Consider the following 25,026-nt stretch of genomic DNA (forward strand, 5'->3'; position numbering starts at 1 on the left):
ATGAAACATTTATAATACAATTACTGTTACTTTCATTCATGATTTTCTACAATTTTAATTATGAAAATGTTAAAGCCTTTAAATAGAGAGTAAAAGATGAATAATATTTTTAGTTCATTGCTGTTAGAAAAAAAAGGTGATTTTACAAAATTGATGTTTTATGAACCTTTATCATCTTTTGGGAAACGAATCGTTTTACATATAGTGTACATCAATCAAGAAAGTAAACTTTTATTCATGATCCCTCACAATGGCTTACGATTTTTCTTCATTGCATCACTTTTTTTCTTACGTTATGATGAAGCAAAATTGTAAAACTTTTTACATCATTTGATATTCATAAATATTCAGAAGTTGTATAAAAAAATTGTTACTGAATCTAAATAATTGATTTATGAATTTCTTTTTATTTTATTGTAAGAAATTGAGAACAATTGCGTCTGATAGTCTTGTCGAAATTTCAAGATCCCGGGCTGTCATGCGCAGCGAGTGGCGCCTTTAACTTCGTTGTCTGCTATCGACTCACTGACCCTTGTGTGTTCGATTGTCACTTGAAACACATTGAAACCATCTATTTTCTAGTTGTTATTATTTTTTTAACTCTGTGTTTATTGTCGAAAAATGTCACTGCCAGAACAACTCAGTATTAAAGGTTCGGATGGACACGATGTTCTCATAAATTATCAAATAATCTCGAATAAGCTCAAAAAGTAAGGTTACATAGATACAAACTTGTGAGTTTTTATTTTCCAACGTAAATTTTGCATTGTTCTAGACGATTTTTGCGTAAACCAAATGTCGCAGAAGCATCTGAACAGTTTGGTGTGTATATACTTATTATAGAGCAAACTGATTTACCATAGATTTGTAAAATATCTCTGAATTAAAAATTGTGTTAAACAATACAGAGGCTTTGGCAATCAGTTGTGAACAAAAGGATCTACATCACTACGCTGGTTGCTGTTGGCTTGCAGCGGCTAGATGTCAAGGCACTATTGGAAATTCCATAACAGAAATAAACCTTTTAATCAGAGCTGGTCGTCAGTTTTTGTTATCCAACAAAAAGAGCAACAATATAGGGTGCCTTTCAATAAGCCAAGAAGATCATCAAGCAGCAATAAATACTTTTAATCATACTCTGACAAGATGTGAAACCAAAGAACATTTTGGAGTCATGGCGGCTGGGCTGGCCATAGAATTAGCTACTGCGTTAGGAGCTAATACTGAAGGAATTGAATATCTCTATAAATCTGTCCATGCCCATTCAACAGTTAAAGCTATCAACATGTTGGTTTCATATTATGTTAAGCAAGGTAAAATACTTTATTGATTTGTACCATATTTATTTTGAAATTAAACCTTTTAATTGCAGGAAATTATGTATCCGCATTACATGTCTTAAATGAATTGGTAGAAATGATTGAAAATCATACTGGCTCAAAGTGTACAGGATACTACAGAGATATCTTACACGACTGTGAAATAAACAAAGTATTGTTACTGTTAATTCTCAGACCCTCTCCTCAAAGACTCGCACCCTCGCTAGCTCAAGTCTTGGAAAAGTATGCTTGGGCTGAAGATAATACTCCCACTGGTAATATTATAGATGATAATAATATGATGTTGTATATTTTGAGTTGTGAACAAACTGGATGACACAATTTCTTCAATTACAGTATCGACTATGCAGGAAGATAAAATGATACTGTTACAATCGCTCGTCTTGGCTTGTCAATCAAGAAATTATGAATCTCTATTGGAACTGGAAAATGAATTATGGTCATTTTTTAATACCGAACAGAAGGAACTGTTACAAAAGCTGATCAGAACCTACAGAAAGGACTGATACTTTGGGATCGATCAGACTATTAATGTTTGTAAATAAATTAGAATGTATAAAACTGTTGAAAATGAAAACTTTTATATGAATACGTTAAAGTATACGAGAGATTATGCAGAAAGCACCTCGAGTTTTCAATGTTTTTCTACCTCATCGACCGTCGGGCAAATGTGTACACACTCGTGCATATCATACATAGACGCGCGGAACGGACGCCTCTCGTTTGAAAAGAAAAAAAGTACACGCAGGAGAAGATGCGAGCATATTATAGGACTGCGGGCGCACCGCCGCTCAAAAGATTCAAGCTCCCCGCAAACGATACTGCGTACACAGACACATAGTGTGCTGTGTTGTTGATGTATAGTTAGCATATCATAACGCTTCTCAGTCCCTCGCGCGATCCGCTCAAAGACGCACAGCATCGTCAACCGCGCGCATTGCATTATAGTGTGTGATAGAGTATAATAATAAGTAAAAAGTATTTTAAATCGAACCGTCGCGGGGCTCTGTATATCTGTGCTTCGAGAGTGTGCGGAATTCGCTCGAGTAATTTGTGATCGTAATTGTTTGTTTGTTTGTTTGTTTTATCGAAATTTTCGGTAAGTATTTTGCGTTTGTTTGTTTGGAAAATCATTGCTAATTTACACACGAGTTTGTGGATTCAATTTTCTTCAGTATTTTTATTATAATTTTCAATTGATAAGCAATTCGATTTCTCCGAAATGCTAAGAAGCCCAGTTAGCGAATCGAAATACTCGTAAGAGAGACCCCTGAGTAAGCATGGACGCGCGCGCGCGCGTATCGTAGTGCATGCCCATGCATTCAGCAAGGCATAAATAGGCTGCAGTTGATAAAGTTGCGATATGATAATAAATCCTTCTCTTGGTACTTCCGTTTTACATAAAATGTCATTGTTGCGAGTGCGAAATGTAACGCTTGCACGCACAAAAGGGAAAAATTTGCCTCGATTCGGAATGAAATGAAAAAGCTCCACTTGGGTTCCTATTTACGATATATATAATGCGAGCCTACGCTTAAAAAAAAGACACAAAGACCCATGGCAAGATATTATCATTCGCGGTGCTATCTCGCAGGGCGTTCACACTTGTAATACATATACAGCAGCAGCAAGACGTCTGCGCGTCTCGATGTACTTCTTCCTCGTCTCCCCCTCGACGACGACGACTCGACGAGTGATTTGTGTTATTTCGAAATCATCGCGTGAAATTGTATACACGCTGAGCGAAATCGATACAGTACAAGTCCGTAACCGCAGATAACCATTATCCTTGTGGCTCTCGGAATCCGAGAGAACGAGATAGAATATAAGTTACAGAAATTATAGTGATTGCGCGGCTGTCATTTTCATGCGAATTTAGTTAGTAGGAGGAAGGAAGAAATTTTACAGGGTATCTTTGATACAAGCAAAAAACAATTTTTCGCCGGAAAACGCGTTAAATATCTTCATTATCGATACAATCAACGACCTTTCCAGCGAGCGGCTCTCAAATTGAAATATATTCCTTGCCGGTTCTAAGCGGAGCGCGAGTTCAAACGTTTTTCGCTGATGAGAGCTTGTGTGCCTCGCGCGATAAATCGCCGAGATGCGAAGCCAAAGCCATACAGCGAAGAGATTTCAGTGCTATGCGGCTTTACTTTATATGCTCCGCCACGGGTGAACGAAATCTCCTCGCGCTGCAGATGGCTCGTACTACACGCGCGTGTATCACCCAAAAACATCGCGCGCGCTATCGCTCGTTTACATTGTGTATATATCTGTATACTTGAGAGACCACATGGCCCACAGTAGTCTCGGCATCTTACATGTGTATATTAATGAACGTCATCCGCATGGCTCGCGGCGCGCTTTTATAGGATAGACTTATTTATAAACCGTTCGAGTATGGGACTTTTAGGCTTCCGTTCGTTTTAAGTACAGATAAATTGATTCAGATAGTGCGTATAATTTTTTAAGTGAATATACGAGCGGAGATATTGAAGCACGAATTACAAGTATTTGCAAAGTTCGAAATGATAAAAATTCACGTAAACAAACTAGCTCTCGATCTTCGCACGGGAGATTTTCAAATCAACAGTAGTATCTTACCACAGAGAGGCTGTAACGCTGGTTACAGTATGTGTGCGTAGTCTCGCTTTCGGTGTATTCCCAAGTCCAGACCGGTGAGCTGAGCGCACGGGTTACCGCGGAAAAACATGCACTTGTGTTCGGTGCGTACTTGCAAGTGATCACGCGCACGGAAAGTCTCCCAGTGTTAGTTATCGCTACGCAATCCAGGTGGCTAATCGATCAAAGTTCGGTGCTGAAGTAGCGAGGCCGATCAATAAAAATCAACGATCTTAATTGGACCCGAAAATATCATAAGTCTCATATAATAAGTTTATGGCCATTCATAAAGGATGAAATATTGTTGAGATGATTCCTTCATTCAAGAGAATCACAGCGATGAAATTGCATTTCTTTTTTTTTAAATGTGATAATTGGGGTTCTAGGTTCGTTTCTTGAACAATGAGCTTAAATGGCTTCATAGCACTTACCAAATTCATTCTCAGAAGAGCCATTATAAATTAAATGCAGTTTAAAATTTAAACAACACTACAGAAAAAAAAATTGTGAATTATCGATTTAGAGGAGAAAAGAGGAGAAATACTCGAGAGACCACAAGGTCCATAGTAGTCTCGGCTTCTTAAGAAGTGAGGCAAATCGAACCACAATCAAATTGAAGCCGACTTCTGCGGTATTAATCATTAACATTAATAGCCGCTATACCTAGCTAAACTATTTAGGTATTGTATACGGCTAAGGGGTATCATAGGCGCCTGAACTATTTCAAAAATATGTACAAATTTAAAAGTCCCACGCATTTGTAGCTACCTCTACAGTAAAGACATACTATAAAACGTAAAATCACAAGACAGCTTTAATAGAGATTTATTGGAAAAATCGTTGAATTTGAGCAGAAAATATCATTTGTACGTGCCTGTGTTGCGCGTGTCTTCTTCTTTTATAGAGTCCTTGAAGAAAATTGCTATTACAAGTTGATTTTCCGAAATCATCCGAAAAACAGCCCAACCTAATTGGCATCCATTGTTATCGATTTTGTACTTGCTTAAACGGTTGTAGCAGCTACTAATTAATTTTAGAATTAATAAATCAACTCTGGACACTGTCGGTACAAAGTTCAAGCTCTAACGGCTATGTCTCGAGTCTCGCGTACCTCATACACCAAATGTTCACTGGTGGCCCAAAATTTTCTAAAAGTTTTTTTAAAATTGCAAAGTAATTTCAATAATAAAAGATGATAAGAAATCTCAAAGCTCAAATGCATCGAAATGTCGTAATTTGAGCTTAAGGAAAGAACTGCACTCGTATATACAATACAGTCGCACCCTCGAGACTCGTAAAGCTGCACGAGTCGATAATTTTAAAATCAATGTCGATATTCCTCTCGCGGCAAAACAAATATACATATATGCATGCTCACGCATCGACCAATCTATATAACTCGTACACACACTCACGCACGCATTATTAATCTCGAGGGCATAGACCTTGACACTCGAATAAGTTACAATTTATTATTACCGATAATATTCAATCGAATCTCTCGTACTTTCTTTCCTCTCTCGCGTGCGAATGAAAACATCCTCGAAGACGTTCGAAATAATAGTACCTGCCCACGCGACAAGAACCGATACGTATGAGCGAGATATGGTAATTGCGCCCATCGACGAGTCGTATTGGAAGTACCAGTAATTCAATTGTGCACAGAGCACTCGCGAGCTCTATGCTCGAGAGGTCATCTGAGTGAGTCGACCTCACGCGCGTACACGAGAACATCTCATCTTTCTCCTCTTGCAACGTATCTCTCGCTCTAACTTCGTGCCTTCAATTTTTTTAGTCGAAATATTTATGAATTTCGAGTAGAGTCGTGTAAGATGATAATGAAGCACGCTTTTTTGCTGTCCCGCTTCGTTCAAAATCTGCTTCGCTTTCATATATATCCTACGCGAGTCATTAGATACGGCATGTGCGTTGCATATGCGTTGCGCGTATAACGTATAACGAGAGAAAGAGAGAAGACTATATTACCACGATGCTAAGGGAAAATTATCGATGTACAAAGCTCGAGAGCTTGTGTGGAGCCTCACCATCGGCAGTCGCTAAGTGACTCTCGCTGCGTGGCTGCTGTATAGCGTATCTCATATAGCTTAAGAAAATATCCGTTTGTTTAATACCCGTCGCGATTGTTGTTTCGCATTGGTACGAATCGTAATTCTAATTGAGACGCGAAAGTGTCGACGCACTTTATTCACGTGAATGAATCGTTGTTTGTTTGTTTGTTTTTTTGCAGTCAACCACCGGTGTTCGTTATCATGAAGCTGAGGAATTCGATAATCGCGCTTTTCCTGTGTTTGGCCTGCGCCGCCAGCGCTGAAATTACGTAAGTACTTTTTTTTTGACATTTATTCACCTAATAACGATCGTTATACATGCGTACGCAATGTTGTTTATTCGAAACGAGACAGAGACAATATATGTCGAGCGCGTTAAATTTATTCGATCGCAAATTGTTACATGACTGAGATAACGAATGATTAAACAAAAAAAATTAAGAAATTCGCTTTTCAAGCTGATAATGTCGAGAGTGACAAAAATGTGCTAAACGAAAGCAAGACTAATGCGCGTTAATGGCGTAATAAGATACGTCGGGAGAAATATACATGTACGAAGGCAACTGGTGAAATCTGCTTTTGTCTAATTTTCAAAGCCATTGAGAAAAAATTTAACACGGAAAATATATCGTGGAATGCAGAGGAAAACAATTGTCGATTTCATTCATGAATAAAAAAGTTTGTACAGATATGAGTTAAAATTATAAGAAATGTTAAATATTGTAAATATAAAATTGAGAAATGGATTGCTCATAATTATTAAAAAAACACAATATTTATTCATAGTTAAATGTATAGTTTGAAGAACGTTAGCTTTATTTTATTTGTTAATCTCTTTGTGAACAGACAACATCATATTGAAGATTTGCCTTTTTCTTTCATATTTCTTCGAGCGATCGATAGACAAAGAGTTTTGAATTTACTCTCAGCAAGCTTGAAGAGGTCTAGAAAAATGCTGGACGAAACGTTGCAAATGCAAATAAGTTGTTAAATTATTGTTGTAAAAGTGTGTTTAATTATTGTTGCCTAAAACAATTGTCTACCGAAAGCTAGAAGAAATTACTCTATACATTTACTGATTTAATAAACGATCAAATGCGAAAATTTGCGCTGCAGCCACGAGGACATCAAGGACGCCATGCTGAGCCTCGTGCACATGATGCGCGAGAACACGGAGAAGCTTGAGCGCCACGAAGCCCGTGACCGTCAGACCGCCGAGCAGCTGAAAAAGTCGATGGCACTGCTGGTCAAGCGCATGTCCACCGTGGACGGCCTCAAGGCCTACATCGAGAAGCTCGAGGATCGCGTGGCGGGCGTCGAGCAGCTGATCCAGCAGAAGGACGAGCGCGAGCGCATACAGCTGCAGAAGACGGCGGACACCGTCGAGGACCTCGAGAGCAGACTGGAGGGCTGGGCCACGGAGATCGAGACGAAAGTGATCGAGGGCACGAACAAGGCCAACGCGGCGATCGTCGACAGGTCGCCCGACATACTGGCCCGGATCGAGGCCAGCGAGACCAAGCTGAACGATCGGGTGCAGAGGCTCGAGGACGCGTTCGCCGGCTGGTTGGCTGGATTGCCCGTCGAGGTATACGCGCGACGTCATTATCGTAATTTTTTTACGATACTTTGATACTAAAATTTTAAAATATTTGTTTGACAGGTGCAAACGATCGGCGCGAAGATCAAAGAGGTCTCGGATCTGCTGTCGAAATTGGACGGCCAAGCGAGCCTCAAGGAATCGAGCCGCGACGCCGCCTCGGCGGTCTCCTCGGCTTCCGTCGACGAGCAGGTTCGAATTCTCAGGAGGCTGCAGGATCTGCTGGAGAACACCCTGGAACAAGTTCGCAATATGCCCAGGTAAACCATGTTCGAACGTGCGATACGTGTATTTATACCAGGTTTTAACGCCAGATGTCACTGTCGAATCCACAAGTAGAAGCTAAAATTACACAAGTTAAATGAGAACGGAATTTCAAATTGGAATATCTTTTATTGTTTACTTCGGTTCATTTCAAATTGTTATTCAAATATTACTGCAAACAAATAAGTATAATATAACTTGCCAAGTACTTAATTTTATCAAGTTTAAAATATACGATGTCTAGAAAACATAATGACGATCAAATTTTTGTTGTTTTTTTTTTTTTAATAGAATCAGCGAGCTGCACACGATGCACAACGAGACGCAAATGTCGCTCCAGGAAGCGCGACACGCCCTGAAAGATGCCATCGTGGTGGGCAACGAGCGTATCGAGTCCCGTATGAACGAGAACAAGGAGGAGTCGAGGGATAAAATGACTTCTCTGAAGTACGTATATCGATTAAAATATCGAGAGAAGAATCTTTAGTAATTATGAATTTTTTGTTTGTTGTGTAAAACACAGATCGGACATGGCGAACAACGCCGAGCGCATCAGCCAGGAGCTGCACGACCTGGGCAAGAGCCAGGGCGTCATGGTCGAGATGGCCGACCACGTGCTCGATACCAAGAAGCGCCTCGAGCACGCCTACAAGATCATACGCGAGGTGGGCGAGCTCGTGCAGGCCCAGGGCCACAACATCAATCGCACCCTCAACTCGCGCTTCGACGGCATCAGCAACGACATCATGGACAATCAGAACGGCGCCCTGGCCAATCTCACCGTCAAGATGGAGCAGGAGATGAACCAGGTCTGGCGACAGATCAACGTCATGTACCAGCAGATGATGGAGAGCGCCAAGGCCCTCGACAAGCTGCATGAGCAGAACGAGGCTTACGTGAACGGCACGACCTCCACCATGGACGGAATGGAGAGCAAGGTATAACATATTATGATATTATTCCATAACGAAAATCGTTTTTTCTAGAAAAATTAATACGATTTTATAAACTTCTATAAATTGATATAAAAATGCGGATTTGAGACTCTAATAAAAGTTAATAAAAGTTTGTAGAAGTTTATAAAATTCTATAAGAGTTAATAAAATTTAAAATTGTTTTTTCATTTACCAGTTACAATAATGTTAACTTTTATGAAAAGTTACGATCTGTTCATAAAAATTATTTAATGTTTATAAGAGATAAGAAAAGTTTAGAAACCTTTCTATTTAGCAATTACAAATTCTGAAAAAATTACTTAAAGCAGACATTGTGCGATAATTTGGTTTTGATATTCGGTAACTACACTAAGAAAAAAAATCATTGATTCAATGAAATATAATTTAATATTTTATTTACTATTAATTTAATCAAATGATTGATTGAAGCAATGAAACTTTGGTAAAAACAATTAAATATTTTGTTGGATGAAATAAAAAAGATTATTTCAATGAAATTATTTCATAGATTGTATTTAATTAAATATTTCATTGAATCAATGAATTTCTTTTCTCAGTATACATAGAATTCTCAACAAATGTCTGTATATGCCATATGTGCATGAGTGCAATTTAAAAACAAAATAATTTATTCATAACTTCTATAAATTTTATCAAATTTTGCACATTTTTAATTTTTTGTTGATCCAAAAGTAAAATACTCGCAATTGTTGAAGAAATACTATAAACATTCAAAAACATTCATGAACTTTTATAACCTTTCAAAAACTTCTAATAACTTCTATAAACTTTTATTAGGGTCTCAAATTCGAATGTTTATATCAATTAATAAAAGTTACTAGAAGTTTATAAAAATTAATAATATTTTATAGCAAAAGGTGATTTCCGTTAGGGTTTTTTTCTGATTAATTACTATCAACGCAACGATGTTTTAGGTCGGCGAGATAACGAAGCGAATGAGCGAGGTCGACACAAACCTGAACTATCTGCTCGGCCGACTGTCGCTGGTGACGCAGGAGTTCAATCAGATCAAGACTGGCCTCGGCGCGGCCCTCGACAACATCAAGGAGTCCTTCAAGGCCGTCCAGGAGAAGGCCAACGAGTTCAGCAGCGGCGATCCGGGACCGCATCCGCTGCCCCAGGACTACAGGGAGCCCGACGCCGCCGTCGATCAGTCCCAGGACCCAGCCATGGTCAATCTGCCCGAGGGAAGGCGTTGATGAGAAGTCTCCGATTTACGTATACTAATATTTATAAGCAAATATTTTTTAAGCGATATCTCTCAGACTTATTATTGTTAATTTTTAACGACGATAGTGTGTACTTTATAAGTATAAGTTTGTGTAAACTTTTTACCGCCTCTTTTTTTACTGTAAAAAATATGATAAATTGTATTGATGAATAATGATAATAAAAAAAAACTGGCCTTTACCACGAGCGTCAAAGGTCGAGACAATACAATTAACTAGGTATTAATGAGAATTTGCATCACCATTTACGAAATATATTCTATCCTACCGTATACCTGAAAATAAAATCGATAAACTAAAATAAACGAAAGATTCATGACGACGACAAATTGTTTGCCACTCGTGCTGTGCTGCTGCTGCTGCTGCTTCATCTTCGCTGCAAGTGGCGGTGAAAAGTATATATACACATCCCGTCGGGACCAATACAACGCAGCACAGAGACTTGATCATAAAAAATAAAGGGCAATCAATATTTCGAGCGGCCAATAAAAGTAGTAGTCTCTCTCTGTCCTTTGGGTTGAGTATATGAGCCGCGCGTATCTCTCTATCTGTACGAGAGTGACTATTGTTGATTTTCTGCTTTGTGAGCTGTATTTTTTTTTTTTTTTTGCTTCTTTTCAGCGCGACGAAAGAGTGTCATTGCTGACCAAAGTGTCTACGATGAAAACTCTTTCTTTCATCAGTTTACACTCGAAGCGAGATAGAAGGGCGAAGAAAAATTACAATCGACGAGCGGATTTTTTTTTCGATATTTTTTATTTCATAATTTGAATTAAGAGCTTGTAAGCTAATACACCTTCCCTTCCGTCTAAATCTCCCGATTTTCTTTTTATGTACATGTGAATGGTTGTCGTTTTTTTCATACATATATAATATATATTCATAATAATTGTAAGAATCTGGTCTTGCGCGAATTTTCATTTTTTATTTTTTGTTATTTTAATATTTTTGTTAAAGCTCATATTTCCAGAAACTTGTGTTGATCGAGTAATAACGATGATACTTTATTCTATAGTAATTGTTTTGTGTATTTTCGTATGAAATCCGATAGGTAAAACTCTACTCGTTTTATTTTCTTCATTCGTCTTTCATGAAATCAATGCATCCTTAATCAGTGATTGAGAGTTTTTTTTCATGTTTCCTTGGGTTTTCTCTCGATTGATATAACTGTTTTTGCTTTTTTGCAGATTCGGATCAGACACAGTATTCGTTTTATATTCTCCAAGAATTTTACAAAAAAACTGTTCGCTGCGAAGGTAAAGTTTGCCGTAGCACGGAAACTCGATCTTCTGCGCGCGCGTACATAATTATTATTTTTTGTTTTGTTTTTCATAACGACTCTAAATAGCGATGTGTACGAAGATTGTGCGATTTCGCTATATTATTTAATATAAGTTATATGACACGAATTATACAAAATATACAATTGCAAAGATGACGCACTTTTGTATAACACTCTCGAGGCAAAAATCATCCTGGCCGTCGATTTGTTTTTATAATTTTTTTTCTGCTTTTTTTTTGTTGCATTTTTTTCAAAACTTTAACTCACCCTGATTTTCATGTGCAGCATTTGTAAATGCTCGACTACGATCACTCAGTTTGAAAAATTCGCTGAAACTACGTAACGTAAATAGTTCGTTATGTAATAGTATCGAGTAATTGAAAATTAAATACTGTGCTGGTTTTTTTTGTCAATTTATGCGTTTCATTCGTAATTATTATTAATATTACCATGTAAGTGTGGTGTCAAAGCGTCTCACCTAAACTTAGCAGTTATTTTTTTATCAAATTTTTCCGTCGTCGATTTTATCAAAAAACTTTTTTATATTTATATAATTATTTTGAAAAAATTACAATATCTTATACAAGCAGGTACCAAAAATCGAAAAACTCTTTTTTTATTTCGTTATCAATCTGCGTTTTATTTAATAATATCAATGTTTTTACTTATTTGATTTTTTCGGAATGAAAGTAGTGTCAAAAATGGAATGTTGCAAATACTTAATTTCGCACTCGCAAGTCAATAACAAGCCAAAAATTGTTGCTCTCGTGGATATACTGAAATAAGCTTTTGATGCAGTTACAAGGTAACTTGTTTTTTTTTATATATCGCCGCGTTCGAAATTTTGAATGTGTCTGTGTAGGTGTGTAATTGGGGGGGAGGGGGGAGAGTGTATAGATAATTGAGTATAATTTTTTTTTACGTGTTTTCGTGATTCATCCCAAACTTTTTGTGCTGTTTTTTTTCTCAAATAGGAAGTAATAATATATATTTATTCCGTCTTGAAATTTATTTACGTATATCGATCAATGATATATTATAAGAGTAACTTTTACAGTATCGGACAGAATTTGCTCATTATTTTTCATACAATCGCTTGTTGTGATATACTTTTTTGTTTTTCTATGTGTATATATAAATATATAATATATATTTATAAATTGACCTTCAAATATGTATGTATATAGTATATTTTTTTTATTATATAATTATATATATGCATATTTTGAAGTCACAGCTTGTGAAAAGAAAAAAATTCCCTCTTCAATTTTGATCATTAATTTTATGTAAATGAATTAATCAGACTAACTCACTGTGCATTTGTACAAGTTCTTGTAGAATGTTATTTTTTTATAAATACGAAGAAAATCGGGGCAAAAGTACCCGCGCTCTTCATTATTGTTATATATGGCGGTGTCGGATACCGACAATATTACAACATCGTATTTTTGTTCACCTTGTCATTACTATACTCATTTGAAATTAATTTTTTGTTTTCTACACATGCATATCATTTTCTTTATATAATATTTTAATTTACACACCACCGATACGAGAACCCACGATCAAATCGTCCTCGACGTGTATGCTCATCTCCAAATCAGGGAATGTTGAAATTTACAATTTTATCTCATACACATCCGCATTATTAGGAAATCAACGTGCGCATTATATAATAGTAGTTTTGTTTTTTTTTTCGTCTCCAAAAATAATCGGAGATTCGGTCTTTATCAATCGAATATAGTTTTTGTCTCTATATAGGCTCGATCATGATTGAATTAAATTGGGTAATGGTTTTTTTATTTTTTTGTTTCCACTTATCCTGTAATTCTTGTATTTTTTTTGTTTCGGACGCAAAGAGATATTTTATACCAAACATCGTCGAATGTAAGTGATGGGGGAATAATCACCTAGACTCAACGATTCAATCCCTATTTTATATTTAATAATCTTTATCTTTATTTCACCGTTTCGTTTCTTGTTTTACAGGAATGATTCATATGATTGTTTCACACATCATACATACGCATTTATATTATCCATTAATAGAAAATAAAGTTCTAAGCAAAATAAAACGTTTACCGATCGATCGACACGAGTGCGTGTGTCTTTTTTTCTCTCTCGTCAATCGAGAGGCGGGGAAGTGATGTTCAATCTACAGCACTCGATCGCTTCGTCGAAAGGTAAATGTCGTTTATGATTTAAATATTCTAGTTTAACGCACCCGCGCGCCTCATATAGAATAGAACTTAGCGACGTACAATATTTTTTTTTGGTAAGAAGCTGTCCTCCTGGCTCGAGAAAGAGAAAGAGAGAAACAAAGCCCATACCGTGGTTGCGTTTGTCTTTCTTCTCTTGCGGAGCCGCAGCAGCAGCGTTGTATGTTGCGTCGCGTTTTGCGTTGCACAGGCAGCAGTAGTAATAATATATATCGTCGAGGGAAGTAGAGAAGCACTTGTTCTTGTCTTCCTCTTCGTCATCGTCGTCCAACGTCGTCGTCCTCGTCCTCGTCCTCGTAAGGGCAGCACGGCGGCTCTCACGCAGAAGGGTGTCTCGCAAGATCGTTACGTAATATAATTTATATTTATATATCCTTCTCCATGGAGGCCAATCTTGCCACCCGGCCACTGTAGCTCGAGTGCGACGACAGCGGTGGCGTCTGCTAGCTGGCGTTGCTCGACGTGGTCGACTTGCGCAGATTACTGCTGCCCGATCGTTTTCCGCGTCTGTTACGCGGGTGCGAGTGGTCCTAGCTGGACGTCGAAGCGATGGGACTGACGGGGCTGAGGGGGCTGCGCGCCGAGTCGCGCAGGCAGCCCGTGAGCGTGAGCACGAGCTTGCGGCTGCCCGCGTGGTCGCGATGCTCGCACAGCCAGACGCCCTGCCACGTGCCCAGGGCCAGCTTGCCCTCGGTTATGGGGATGCTCAGCGATGAACCCAGAAAGCAGGCTTTGACGTGAGCCGGCTGAAAAATAACAAGATATACAGTTTAGACAATCTTGCTTATACTTTTCATTGCCTAATGTTTTTTTAGTTTTTAATATTACTCAACTTAATAGTCAATTGAATATAATTACAATAATACAACAAAAACAGTATAAGGTCACTGTAAATTGGTTGTATTTAGTCACACGTGTTTAACATAAGTATGTTATTTAAATACAGGTATCAAGTTTTGATCTTACGTAAAAATTAGGGGCTTAGCTGAGTAAAATTAGGCACAGTGACCTAAATTGATTGTTTTAGATAATTTGATTAGTTTAACTGTTATACATAGTTTAAATAAGATATTTGTATTAGTGTAATTTTATTCTATTGATCAAAAATAACTAAGCTTATGACGAGTGAAAGATATTTGATATTTCTCATTGTATCTTATATTATTTCATTACAATGTTATCAAAATATTTTTAACAAAATGTTTAAGAACTTCTATTGAGCAAATTGTTTTTATTACCATATCATCAGGTCCTTCGCAGCTGTGCCTGTATGGCAATCCTTCAGGAACTATTTTATTGAGCATCATTTCCATGTCATCTCTCACATCAGGATCCCAACTCTCGTTCAGCGCTAAACTGGCTGACGTATGTAGAACTGTAACGGTAAAATAACAACTTGTATGTAAAAAAATCATTGGATAGGTATTTTCTATGTTTGGGCTCGCTTTTTATACATTACTTTTTTATAAAATATAAAAATCAACTCTAAACACTATGCAACCACATAACCTATAAGATTATGCAGACAACACTTTTCAATGCTTTACAAAAGTATTCAACCAACAATGCTAATTTTTTAATTGTGAGGTACTAATGGTAGCATTAAAAGTGTCAACAACTCATGAGACATAAAGAAATAGCAACAGCAACGTACTTTGTATGTGACAGAGGCCAACTGAGAATTGGCAGAGCTCCGGTATCTGCCTGAGTATCTCTTCTGTGACCAGGTGAACACCCCGGTGCTGAGGCCTCAGATTAATCTTCTTCTGGAACCAGGCGTTGCCAATCTGTATACCCTTTTGCGAGGACGCCATCACTCTCACTCAGCAGAATGACGCGCTCTGTACAAGGGGGGACTAGGCAGTTGAAGAAGATGATTGTGCACGACGACGACGATGATGTTGCACTCGCTCGCTGCAAACACGTCGTTACAGCAGACCGCACAACTCGCGAACTGTCTGTGGTGGTATACTCGTTGCGCTTAGCCGTGATTGTGTTGTGGTATACGAATCGACGAATACACACACGCACTAACGTACACACGGGGGGGTATCACGTGGCAAGGGTCGACTTTACAGCTATTACATGTACACTAGCTGACAGCTGCGTGTCGTGTCGATTGCTCCGCCGCACGCGCTATACTTCAAAATTACGCTATGAACGTGTATCGAGTGTGGAAGAATTGCTCGATTGCTCCGACTTGTCTCTCTCTCTCTCACGCGACTGAATCGGAAAGAAGAGTAGTAGCAATAGAAGACGGTGCTGTTGCTTGTCTCATCGTCTTGACTTGTTTTCTTCTTTTTTGTTCATTCGCTCCGTATGATTAAATCTCTCGATGCTGCGCGTAAACACACAGGTACAATGAATTAATTCAATCCTCCGCGGGAGGTCGTGTTTTCAATGCATCAGCAGCAGTCCCGCTGTCGTTGCCCGAAGACGTTAGTAGTGTCAGTCGCATCGGCGACGTTACAGGCGACGACGACGACGTCGACGACGTCTTCGATATGACAGGGCAAAGAAGAAAAGGGATGAGAAGACGGCGACGACGATCTCGAGTGGCGGCTATTATCGTACTGATATTGGAACTGCAGGTGACAACTGCAGCGAGTGCACGAGCTGCAGCGTAACTCGGCCATCCTCGTGCTCCACGCTGCTGCAGACGAATAACGGTAGCAGTAGTACAAGCAGTGGTAGCACAGACGACGACAGCAGCACCAATACTCACGCACATGTATGCCAAGAAAGCTCTATCTCGACACGCTGCTGCTGCTGGTGTAGTGATGCGACAACAAAAAAGACGAAGAGAATAGATGAAGACGAAGGAGGCCTTAATAGACAGCACACACACACGCGCGAACACGCACAGCAGCAACACGAGACACTTGAATTCGAAGCGCGCACCCGCACCAGCACACACACGTATTTTTATTTATAAAACATAGTCCAGAGAGAGCCTGAGAGCGCCGTATAGTAGCAGCGGACAGAGTCGCGCGACACTAGAATCGTATTAGGCGGGTAGCAGAAGAGAGGAGAGAGAGGGACACACACTGAGAGGGTGTATGTATATAGGCACTATAGGGCTGCAGCAGTAGCAGCACAGCAGCAGTGTAATTATACTGTGTATCGAAATAGCAGTATATAAATCCTCGTCAATGTTTATTTTTCAACCCCCAGTCGCGCGGCAATTTTGTCCACCTTGTCGCGCGACGATGATAATTATGTGGCACTGCACTGATTTTCTTACACACACGCACACATACACGTGCGTGCACTACTCACACTCACGGGGAGGCCGATCCTCTTTCTTCTTTGTACTCCGACGACCCTTTGGACGAGTACGCACAGTCAGTTTTTTTTATTCTGCACACTGCACACGAGAGTATCACTCGCGCGCGCGTGCGAAAAAAAAGGTTAGGAGAGATAACGATTGCGGGCGAGCGAGCGAGAGAGAGAGAGAGAGAGAGAGGATGAGAAGGGGGAGGCCCTTTTTTCGCCTTACAGCATATGTTTCTGCATGTGCATACACGTTTCGGAGTGGTAGTCGCAGCAGTCACAGTCGCAGCAGCATAGCACAGCCTCGGAATTATCACTGTGTCTATATGTAATGTGCCTATGTCTACATTATAATCCAAGTAGTCGAGAGAGAGAGAGAGAGAGAGAGAGAGAAAGGGAGACAGTAGTCGTCGGTGTTGCAACTTGCACACTGCCTATACCGTGTTATATTGCGAATATTGCGATGGACGACTATACGACTACGACGATGGAGCGAGAAACTTGGCAGCCGCTCACGTCGTCTCGTTCTCGGGGAATAGATATATATATTCGCCAAAGCTCTATATCTCTCTCGCTGTTCGGCAGCTCCCTCGGCTCCTCGTTGAGATATTATGTATGCCGTACCAGCAGGAGCAGCAGTGTATTCTGTATTCTTTTTTTTCGTAATAAATATCCTTTTATATATCCTTCTTGTGTATGTGTGCGTTGTACGTTAAAAACGGAACTGCGCGACGATCGTGAGAAACATCAAGCTCTCCCCTTGTATAGCAAAAGGTGAAATAACGCGTGAGCTCCTTTTTTCTTCTCTTATTATTTGTGCGTGTTTTTGGTCGAGCTTTTTCTCTCCAGCGCGCGGCGTGTCCCGTATATTACATATAACTGTGTATATATATATACAACTATATATTTATAATAGGATAGGCTCTGCACAGACGGACAACTGCACGCACACGCACTGCACTCGCGATGACTAATGACGACGACTTCTGTTCGGCTCGAACAAGCACTCGACGACGAGGCTCGCCACTCGACGAGGACGAGACGGCCGCGGAGCCGTACTGGCGATGGGTGTCGCGGTAAGCAGCAGCGGTAGCTGCACGAGTTCCAGTCGAAGGTGCATGATGACGACGATGCAAGGATGATCCGAAGCGAGCTCGATCACTGCTACACTATATGATTACTCGCGAGCGCCCATTGCTATGTGTAACACGCTGTGATTTTCAGCCCTTACGGGCACTCGAAGGCGTGCGCGCGGATTATCGGGGGTAGGCTGCTGCTGCTGCCGTTCTTGGCAGTTTTGCTGAATCGTCGTCGTCGTCGTCTGCGTGTGATTGCACTGACACGTATGTGCAGTGCAGAGACTGCAGCAGATATAGATATATAGCTCCAACTCTGCTCTACTGCTGCTGCTGCTGTTGCTGCTGCTGCTGATGCTGCTGCTGCTGTACTGGAGACGATGGAGAGCCGGAGCGAGAGTAATTCTGTATACCAATATACTTAAAGAAATTCACCTATTATATGTATGGGCTCGCTCGCACGACGATAAACTCTGCGTCACTTGTGCACACACACAAACACACACATACGCACACACACGTGCTGCAATGCACACAATTATCGGCGTCGCGCACTAAAAAATCAGCAGCAGCTCGCGTCGTAGTCGTCGTCGTCCTTCTCGCGGAGCACTGCACGAGAGCCCTTTTTACGGCGGGGCCCCCCCGTAGCTTTGGAGCTTTTGCTACTACTAGACGTCGCGTTACACTTATGAGTAATGTTGCACAACGCAACGAGGCTGCTGCGGCTGCTGCACTGGTAGGTATAAGCTGCTGCTGCTGCTGCTGTCTTATGCGGAGATATCGTAACCCTACGGTGTACATACACACGCGCATACACAAACAGAGGCGATATATAAGACGTCGTTGTGTGTGCGAGCGCAGTATAAGTACTCAGAAAAGGCAAAAGAGAGAAAGAGAGAGAGAGACTCGGAGCATTGTGATATTGCGCGAGCGCACTCACCAGTTTCACCACCGCTGCTGCTGCTGCTGCTGTTGCTGGTGTATACACCCCTTTTTCGGGTGTTCAACGTTAGTGCAGCTGCACCCACGACGGCAGCAGTGGCGCTCGAGTTTGCAACTATCCATCTCTAGGTATAATAATACAAACTAACGCAGCGCCTTGCATGTGTATTATGAGCGTTCCACAACCCTCGAGTGTGTGAGCGCGTTTAAGGGCCCTCTATACACACACAGTCGATAACAAGTACGTAATTATTTTGTACCCATTTTTTTTATTCTCTGGTCAACCATTGAACTTGAAACTTTGTGGGAGTGATTATGAAACTTATAAAAATGTGCCTCTGGAGCCAGTTTTCAATTAAATGACCGCTACTTTCAAACAAACTTGATGTTCTATTATCCCCCTTTTATAACCTAAAAAGTAACGTATTCTCAAACAATTAGTTAAAATGATTTTATTGAACATTTTATTAAAAACTGGCTCCAGAGGCACATTTTTATAAGTTTCATAATCACTCCCACGAAGTTTCAAGTTCAACGGTTGTCTAGAGAATAAAAAAAATGGGTACAAAATAATATCGGTATGTCGGTATTTGTCCCTCTGTATAGAGGAGCCTTAACCCACGACTGTACTCTACATTCCGTTACATTTCGGCGCGCCTCGCAGAGTTTTTTTTTGTAATCGTGGCCAGTATGTGCTTCTTCTATACGTACTTACTCCTACCTTGACTCGTGTATGCGTGTGGTTCGATGATTATTATTCAATGGTTATAATTTCATACTGATTAAGCATATTTAACCATGTTTAATTTCGTTAATGTAAAAAAATGGCAAGGTTTATAAATAATTTGATAACATGTTTTTGTGTTATTTATCATAAAATTTTTTTATTTTTAAAATTTTTTCCTTCTATTAACACGAATACATTTTTAACAGAACCTGATCGGCTCTCATTTGTTTCAAAGAAAACTTTTGAAAACTGTACAAAAATCCTCGCCACGATCAAAGTTCGTCCCCGCTAATTCATATCAAGAGCTTAGTCGATGGAGGAGGGATGTAGCAGGAGCTCTCGAGTAATTTAGCACATTCAAGGGCACATTCCGTTTATAGGAAAGGCCCAACATTCAAGGCACGATCCGTTTATAGGNATTATTTGTATTAACGCGTGTATCTTCGTGACCATTTGAAAGAGTTTCAAATTCTTTATCAAATTCATTGATAAAATTCTCACTCGAAATGTTTCTGTTACATGCCGATCCCTCAAAATACATCTGAAGTATCTTAAGCACAAGCATGGCTAACAGTAGATGAAAATAAGATAATGAGATTGAAACATGAGATCTTGAAATTTCGTGGTTCGGCGACCGACAGATTTTTTTTCTCTGCTGCTTTTGGCATCGGTGGCAAACAGTTAGAATGATACAAGTTAATAATTCCCCTGGGCCAATTGCAGCCCAACAAAAACCACCGCTTGTAGATGTTCCAGATGAAAAATTCAACCCTGTCTCCATGCTAAATGACAAATGGGACAAGATAGCAATTATGAACATGATTGATAATCCACAACCATATCGCGAAAAAATCATTATTCCTCATTCATTGGGTGGTGGCTGTATCACAACAAATAAAAAAAAATATGTCAAATGGTGTACGAAGTTGTGTGAATGAAAGTATAACTAGTGGTATTGCAGGTACGAATCGATTAATAAAGTGTCAAAAATGTTCCTCTATACATGCATTCTCATTTGAATATTAAATTACATTCCTTATAGGTTTGGCTTTGGGAGCTGGTATTGATTTGTTTAGTATAACTGTGATACCAAATGTTGTATCTATTAAAAAACCATATAGATTCACAAAAGTTTTAAGAGACTCGAATATCGCTACTTTTTCTACTGCAAAAAGTTTTGTTCTTATTCGTGCCGTCTTCTCAGCTGCTGAATTTACAATAGAATTTGTGAGTAAATTTGCATTACAACATCTATCTATTTTTTAATTGAACTACAGTGACTTTTTATCCCATTTTGTCTTGGATCACAGGTAACTTGACCAATCAAAGGCCATTTAAAAGTACTTTATTTTTCAACCCATCTCTTTTATACAAGTAAATAAGTAATAAGAAAAATAAAAAATATATATTCAAAAAAAAAAAAAATAAACATTGAAGTTAAGATGTATTCTTTATTACTTTTTAGTATCGAGGAAAAAATGATTCGAAAAATGGTACCTATGCAGCAGCATTGACAGGAGGCATGCTGGCGCTAAGAGGTAATTCACAAATATTTTAACTTAAATTTATGCAAAATATAAAAAAAATTTTTTTTTCAGCGGGAAAAATGGGCTTTGTAGGGGCATTTGGTTTTGCAGCCTTTTACGCATATACCCATCACATATATTATTACATGGAAAAGACTAAAGCAATTATGGTTACATAATGTACATAAAATGTTTTTCAGTATAAATTTGTAATTGTAAAAATTAGGATTGTTGGAAATGACAGGAATGTCTATAATTGTACATAAATAATGAATTATCAAAACAATCTATTAAAATTTTGCTGTTAACTAAGAATGACAGAAATGTTATCAGGCTTATGAACAAAAAATTTTCAATAATTCAGAAAATTTCTATGTAGATCACATTATATATTATTTATATTAAATAATGAATAAAATAAGGCTGTAAATAGAATGGATAAAGTTTTACAATTGACAAATTCAACCAAGATCAAATTTAAACTATTTTGTCAAAAAGTCAAATGTATTGCTGTCCTTAGCTTCTCAATAAAAGATAATGTACTGAGAGAAATAAATCAATTTTTCAAGATATCAAATTTGTTTATAGAGAGTACATATTTTATATAGAATATTATTAAGAAAATAAACTCTGTTGTAGTATTAATGAAGCAATTTGAATCTCAAATTAAGAGTTTTTACAGGAAAAAGAATAATAGAATAAAATTATTATTGATAAAGAAATTTTGTTGATGTTTTAAAATTTTTTTTTCACCTATTGCTATTTACCCTTAAAAAAGCTAATACTCTTAAATAATTCTAAACCTTTACTCAGATTATTACAAGTTCAATCATAATTTCGATTCCACTGCTTCATATAAGAATATCTAAGTAATTTTTGGCATCGCTGCTGTTTGCTGTTACGAGACCGGCACACGCACGTGCGATAGAAAGCAGAAATTTCATTCTTCAAAAATTCTTTCTACAAACGTTGCGTGTGCTAGGCACCCGATGCGGTGTCCTAGGCGCGCTGTCAAAAACACAGACGGAGCGTAAATTCAAGTTCTTTCTGTATCTTTTAACTTGCGAACCTATTGAACTGAGAATAAGAATCAAAGCTTTTATTAATATGTTAAATATCATGTAATTTTCTTACTGCACACGAATATACTCAATTTTAATTTCATAAGTTACACCAACTGAAATATCACATGTAAAATTTGAAAGGAAGAGGGATTAGTTTTTATGGCACATACAAACAGGGATAGTCATATATTTTGGAGGGAGTTCTTTGCCAATATATTGGCAGTACTTTTTTTTTCTAATACAGATCAATAAATCGAATTTACAGTTATTACCATTACATCTTTACAGGGCTCTTACACGGATTATCCTTGATGATCGACCATCTGGACTTTGACGAGTAAAAAATAATCCTGCCTTAATTGAGACGATAAACACTTAATGATTTTCTCTCCGGGGCACGGTCAAGCGCCACGGTGAAATTGAGGAAACGCTGCTGCAACTATTATATATACATCGGCGCGAAACAATTCGCGTTTGTTCATTGTTCTCTTCGTTCTGCTCATAAACGTGCGTTTATTATTGTTTGGTTTTGAGTACGTGTATATTATGTACCCGTGACCCGAAAAAAATAAAGATTAATTCGCGCGCTCGACGCGGACGCGATAATAATTAATAAACGTTGCAGAGACGACGACGACGAGGATAGATCGATCGATGCTGCTGCTGCTCACGCGATCGGATGTATATCTTACTCGAACTTTTCCTATATACTCACAGCTGATTTGTGTATGTATACATGTGTGAGGCAGCGATTGCATTTACCTGTTGCAAGGTTACATTACCGTGCATTACGTCGACGATTATTATACTGATGTCTGAATTTCATTGCAGCAGCAGTAGCGGTGCTGCTGCAGTTTCATACCCATATATACAAGAGTCGCAGGAATGTGAGATTGTGAAACGCGACTATGCGTTCAAGGTATACGTCCCGGAGCTCGATTTAATTGTTTCGAGTGATTTTTAAATTCGTGGATTAGATCTCTCGTTGGCCAGAGCGTATAATATGAAAATAAAGCCAGGATGAAGAGCAAACTGAATGATCGAATGATTACCGAAGTTATTTCATTATTGCAAAACGTTATTTCATTATTGGCGATTGAAGTAAACGCAATCGTCAAATTAGCTCACTTTATTTGTGGTGAGTATGCAGTTCGGTACAGACAACATATATAGTCTTGCAAATCAACGGATGAATTCGAAACGAAAGAATCATTCAATGGAAAACTGGACACGAGTTTTCATCTTGAGAAAGTGAAAAACTAAATCTTAAATGTAAAAAAAATAAAAAGAACATCGAGTGACTCGAGCTCGTTGTCAAAAGCAATCATACAAAGCTCCATCAAAAGTTCATAGCACATGCATTGCAGTAAGTGATTTGCACAATGGTCCAAGCAGAAATTAATTTGCAACATTTAAAAATGCTTGAGAAAAGTTCAAAATGCAAAAACATAATTTGCATTCTTGCGATCGGGTACGCACGAGTAATATAAATTTAGTTTTACCTCGGTCGTTCGTTTATCGGAGAATTTTCGTCGACTCTGGTATAGCTTGTACGTACATAGCACGGATATTGCAAGTGAATATTCAATTTTTGTACATCAACGGCAATCTTTCCATCGAACGAATTTTGCGCAAATGCTTATATGCATTTTCAGAAGATGCAAAAAAAATAATGTTCAGAATAGCCAGAATTTCACATTTTGCTCGAATTAAAAATGTTGAATGAAGCCGAGGTAAAGTTTGTATTTCTTGAAGTTACTGTTAGGGATCGCAAAAAGCTCATGAATATAAGGTAAGTATTATTCGCGAGCTGATCTAATTTACGAAGAAAATGTAAACAGTTCTTTAGACTTTTGTTTCCGCAGGTATATAGGTCATCCTTATATTATTGGATTGAAACTGTCAGGTTGAGCAGCGGGTGGTGCATTTTTTGTTTCAAGCTTTAAAGAACGCTTTAAAAAAGTAATTTTTAGTCTTTTCAAAAGTTAAAAATGCACGCGCAAAGATATATCAAGTATATAGTCACGAATAGAGAGAAGTAAAATCACCAATGCCACGCGCGCGGGTACATAAATGCAGACGAGGGAGACACAGCTCAAGTTAGCTCGAGTTAGCGATAAAATTTCACGTTTTATACGTTTCGAAAAATCTACTCGCCAAGTAAAATATTCAAATGCCCTCGAAAGAGAGATAAATGGGAAGGAGGAGGAAAAAAAGGTAGCCTATTTAGAGTAATCCACGTTGAATACATACATTACGATTTCATTCAATGAAATTAAAGAGCCGAGCTCGAGTTTAGCATTTTAACGTTTCGCATAATCGTATAAATTATATTGCTGACTCTACACGCGCGAAAGGAATGCGCCGGCAAAAAAGCAATTAAAAACTAGGCGCGAAAACTTCGCGTGGCTAGCCCTGTTTTTCAGATGCATCATTTTGGCAATAATTTGATTTTATAGATAATGCACTCCAAGAAGACTCTTCTGATCGGGCTTCTGCCATGAACAAATTAAAAGTGGCTCGAGATTTTAAGAATAGCCTAAATTTTGCCACGCGCTAAAAATTGTCGGAAAAATAATTCCTACTTGTTTTTCGATTAGACTTAATTTTTATTTGTTTCAAGCTCGCGAATGTACACACGCGATTCATTCATGAATTATAGTTGTATTTTTTACATCCCATCAAAAAATGCAATCGAGCTTGCTCCTCGCGCGCACGTATCAGTTTAAATAATTAACGCAATAATAGTCTAGTGTAAGAATTCCAAACGATTCGAAATAATTCATACGCGAAAAACGATCGCGCGTCGAGTT

The 25,026-nt window shown here is 38.6% G+C and overlaps 4 protein-coding genes across 5 annotated transcripts; 3 read left to right on the forward strand and 1 right to left on the reverse strand.

Annotated features, from left to right (window-relative positions):
- Positions 1 to 527: 527 nt before the first annotated feature.
- LOC106649402 (factor VIII intron 22 protein-like) lies at positions 528 to 1,948 on the forward strand. The gene is made up of 5 exons (XM_014366784.1): positions 528 to 710; positions 776 to 822; positions 909 to 1,313; positions 1,373 to 1,594; positions 1,677 to 1,948. Exons 1-5 carry the CDS (start codon positions 622 to 624, stop codon positions 1,844 to 1,846), a joined length of 933 nt encoding a protein of 310 aa, XP_014222270.1. The 5' UTR covers positions 528 to 621; the 3' UTR covers positions 1,847 to 1,948.
- A 4,082-nt stretch (positions 1,949 to 6,030) lies between these two features.
- On the forward strand, positions 6,031 to 10,275 carry LOC106649395. Its single transcript, XM_023462269.1, has 7 exons — positions 6,031 to 6,122; positions 6,214 to 6,303; positions 7,151 to 7,622; positions 7,698 to 7,894; positions 8,190 to 8,345; positions 8,422 to 8,836; positions 9,790 to 10,275. The coding sequence occupies exons 2-7, from the start codon at positions 6,236 to 6,238 to the stop codon at positions 10,072 to 10,074; spliced, it is 1,593 nt and encodes a 530-aa protein (XP_023318037.1). The 5' UTR covers positions 6,031 to 6,122; positions 6,214 to 6,235; the 3' UTR covers positions 10,075 to 10,275.
- A 3,045-nt stretch (positions 10,276 to 13,320) lies between these two features.
- On the reverse strand, positions 13,321 to 18,916 carry LOC106649371 (UPF0047 protein YjbQ). The gene is made up of 3 exons (XM_014366741.2): positions 15,260 to 18,916; positions 14,844 to 14,980; positions 13,321 to 14,351 (listed from the first exon to the last, which is right to left on the reverse strand). The coding sequence occupies exons 1-3, from the start codon at positions 15,417 to 15,419 to the stop codon at positions 14,136 to 14,138; spliced, it is 513 nt and encodes a 170-aa protein (XP_014222227.1). The 5' UTR covers positions 15,420 to 18,916; the 3' UTR covers positions 13,321 to 14,135.
- A 1,143-nt stretch (positions 18,917 to 20,059) lies between these two features.
- Positions 20,060 to 21,392, forward strand: LOC106659386 (mitochondrial import inner membrane translocase subunit Tim22-like). Of its 2 annotated transcripts, none has more exons than XM_023462243.1 (4): positions 20,060 to 20,584; positions 20,666 to 20,850; positions 21,089 to 21,161; positions 21,222 to 21,392. In XM_023462243.1, the coding sequence occupies exons 1-4, from the start codon at positions 20,530 to 20,532 to the stop codon at positions 21,326 to 21,328; spliced, it is 420 nt and encodes a 139-aa protein (XP_023318011.1). In that variant the 5' UTR covers positions 20,060 to 20,529; the 3' UTR covers positions 21,329 to 21,392. The 2 variants fall into 2 exon arrangements, 1 of the variants encoding a protein (XP_023318011.1); XR_002763610.1 differs by lacking the exon at positions 20,060 to 20,584 and adding an exon at positions 20,934 to 20,997 and having other exon boundaries at positions 20,761 to 20,850; positions 21,222 to 21,232.
- Positions 21,393 to 25,026: the final 3,634 nt, after the last annotated feature.

Source organism: Trichogramma pretiosum, unplaced genomic scaffold (genome assembly GCF_000599845.2).
Source record: "Trichogramma pretiosum strain Unisexual culture from Peru unplaced genomic scaffold, Tpre_2.0 scaffold9, whole genome shotgun sequence".
In the NCBI taxonomy this organism is placed as follows: domain Eukaryota; kingdom Metazoa; phylum Arthropoda; class Insecta; order Hymenoptera; family Trichogrammatidae; genus Trichogramma; species Trichogramma pretiosum.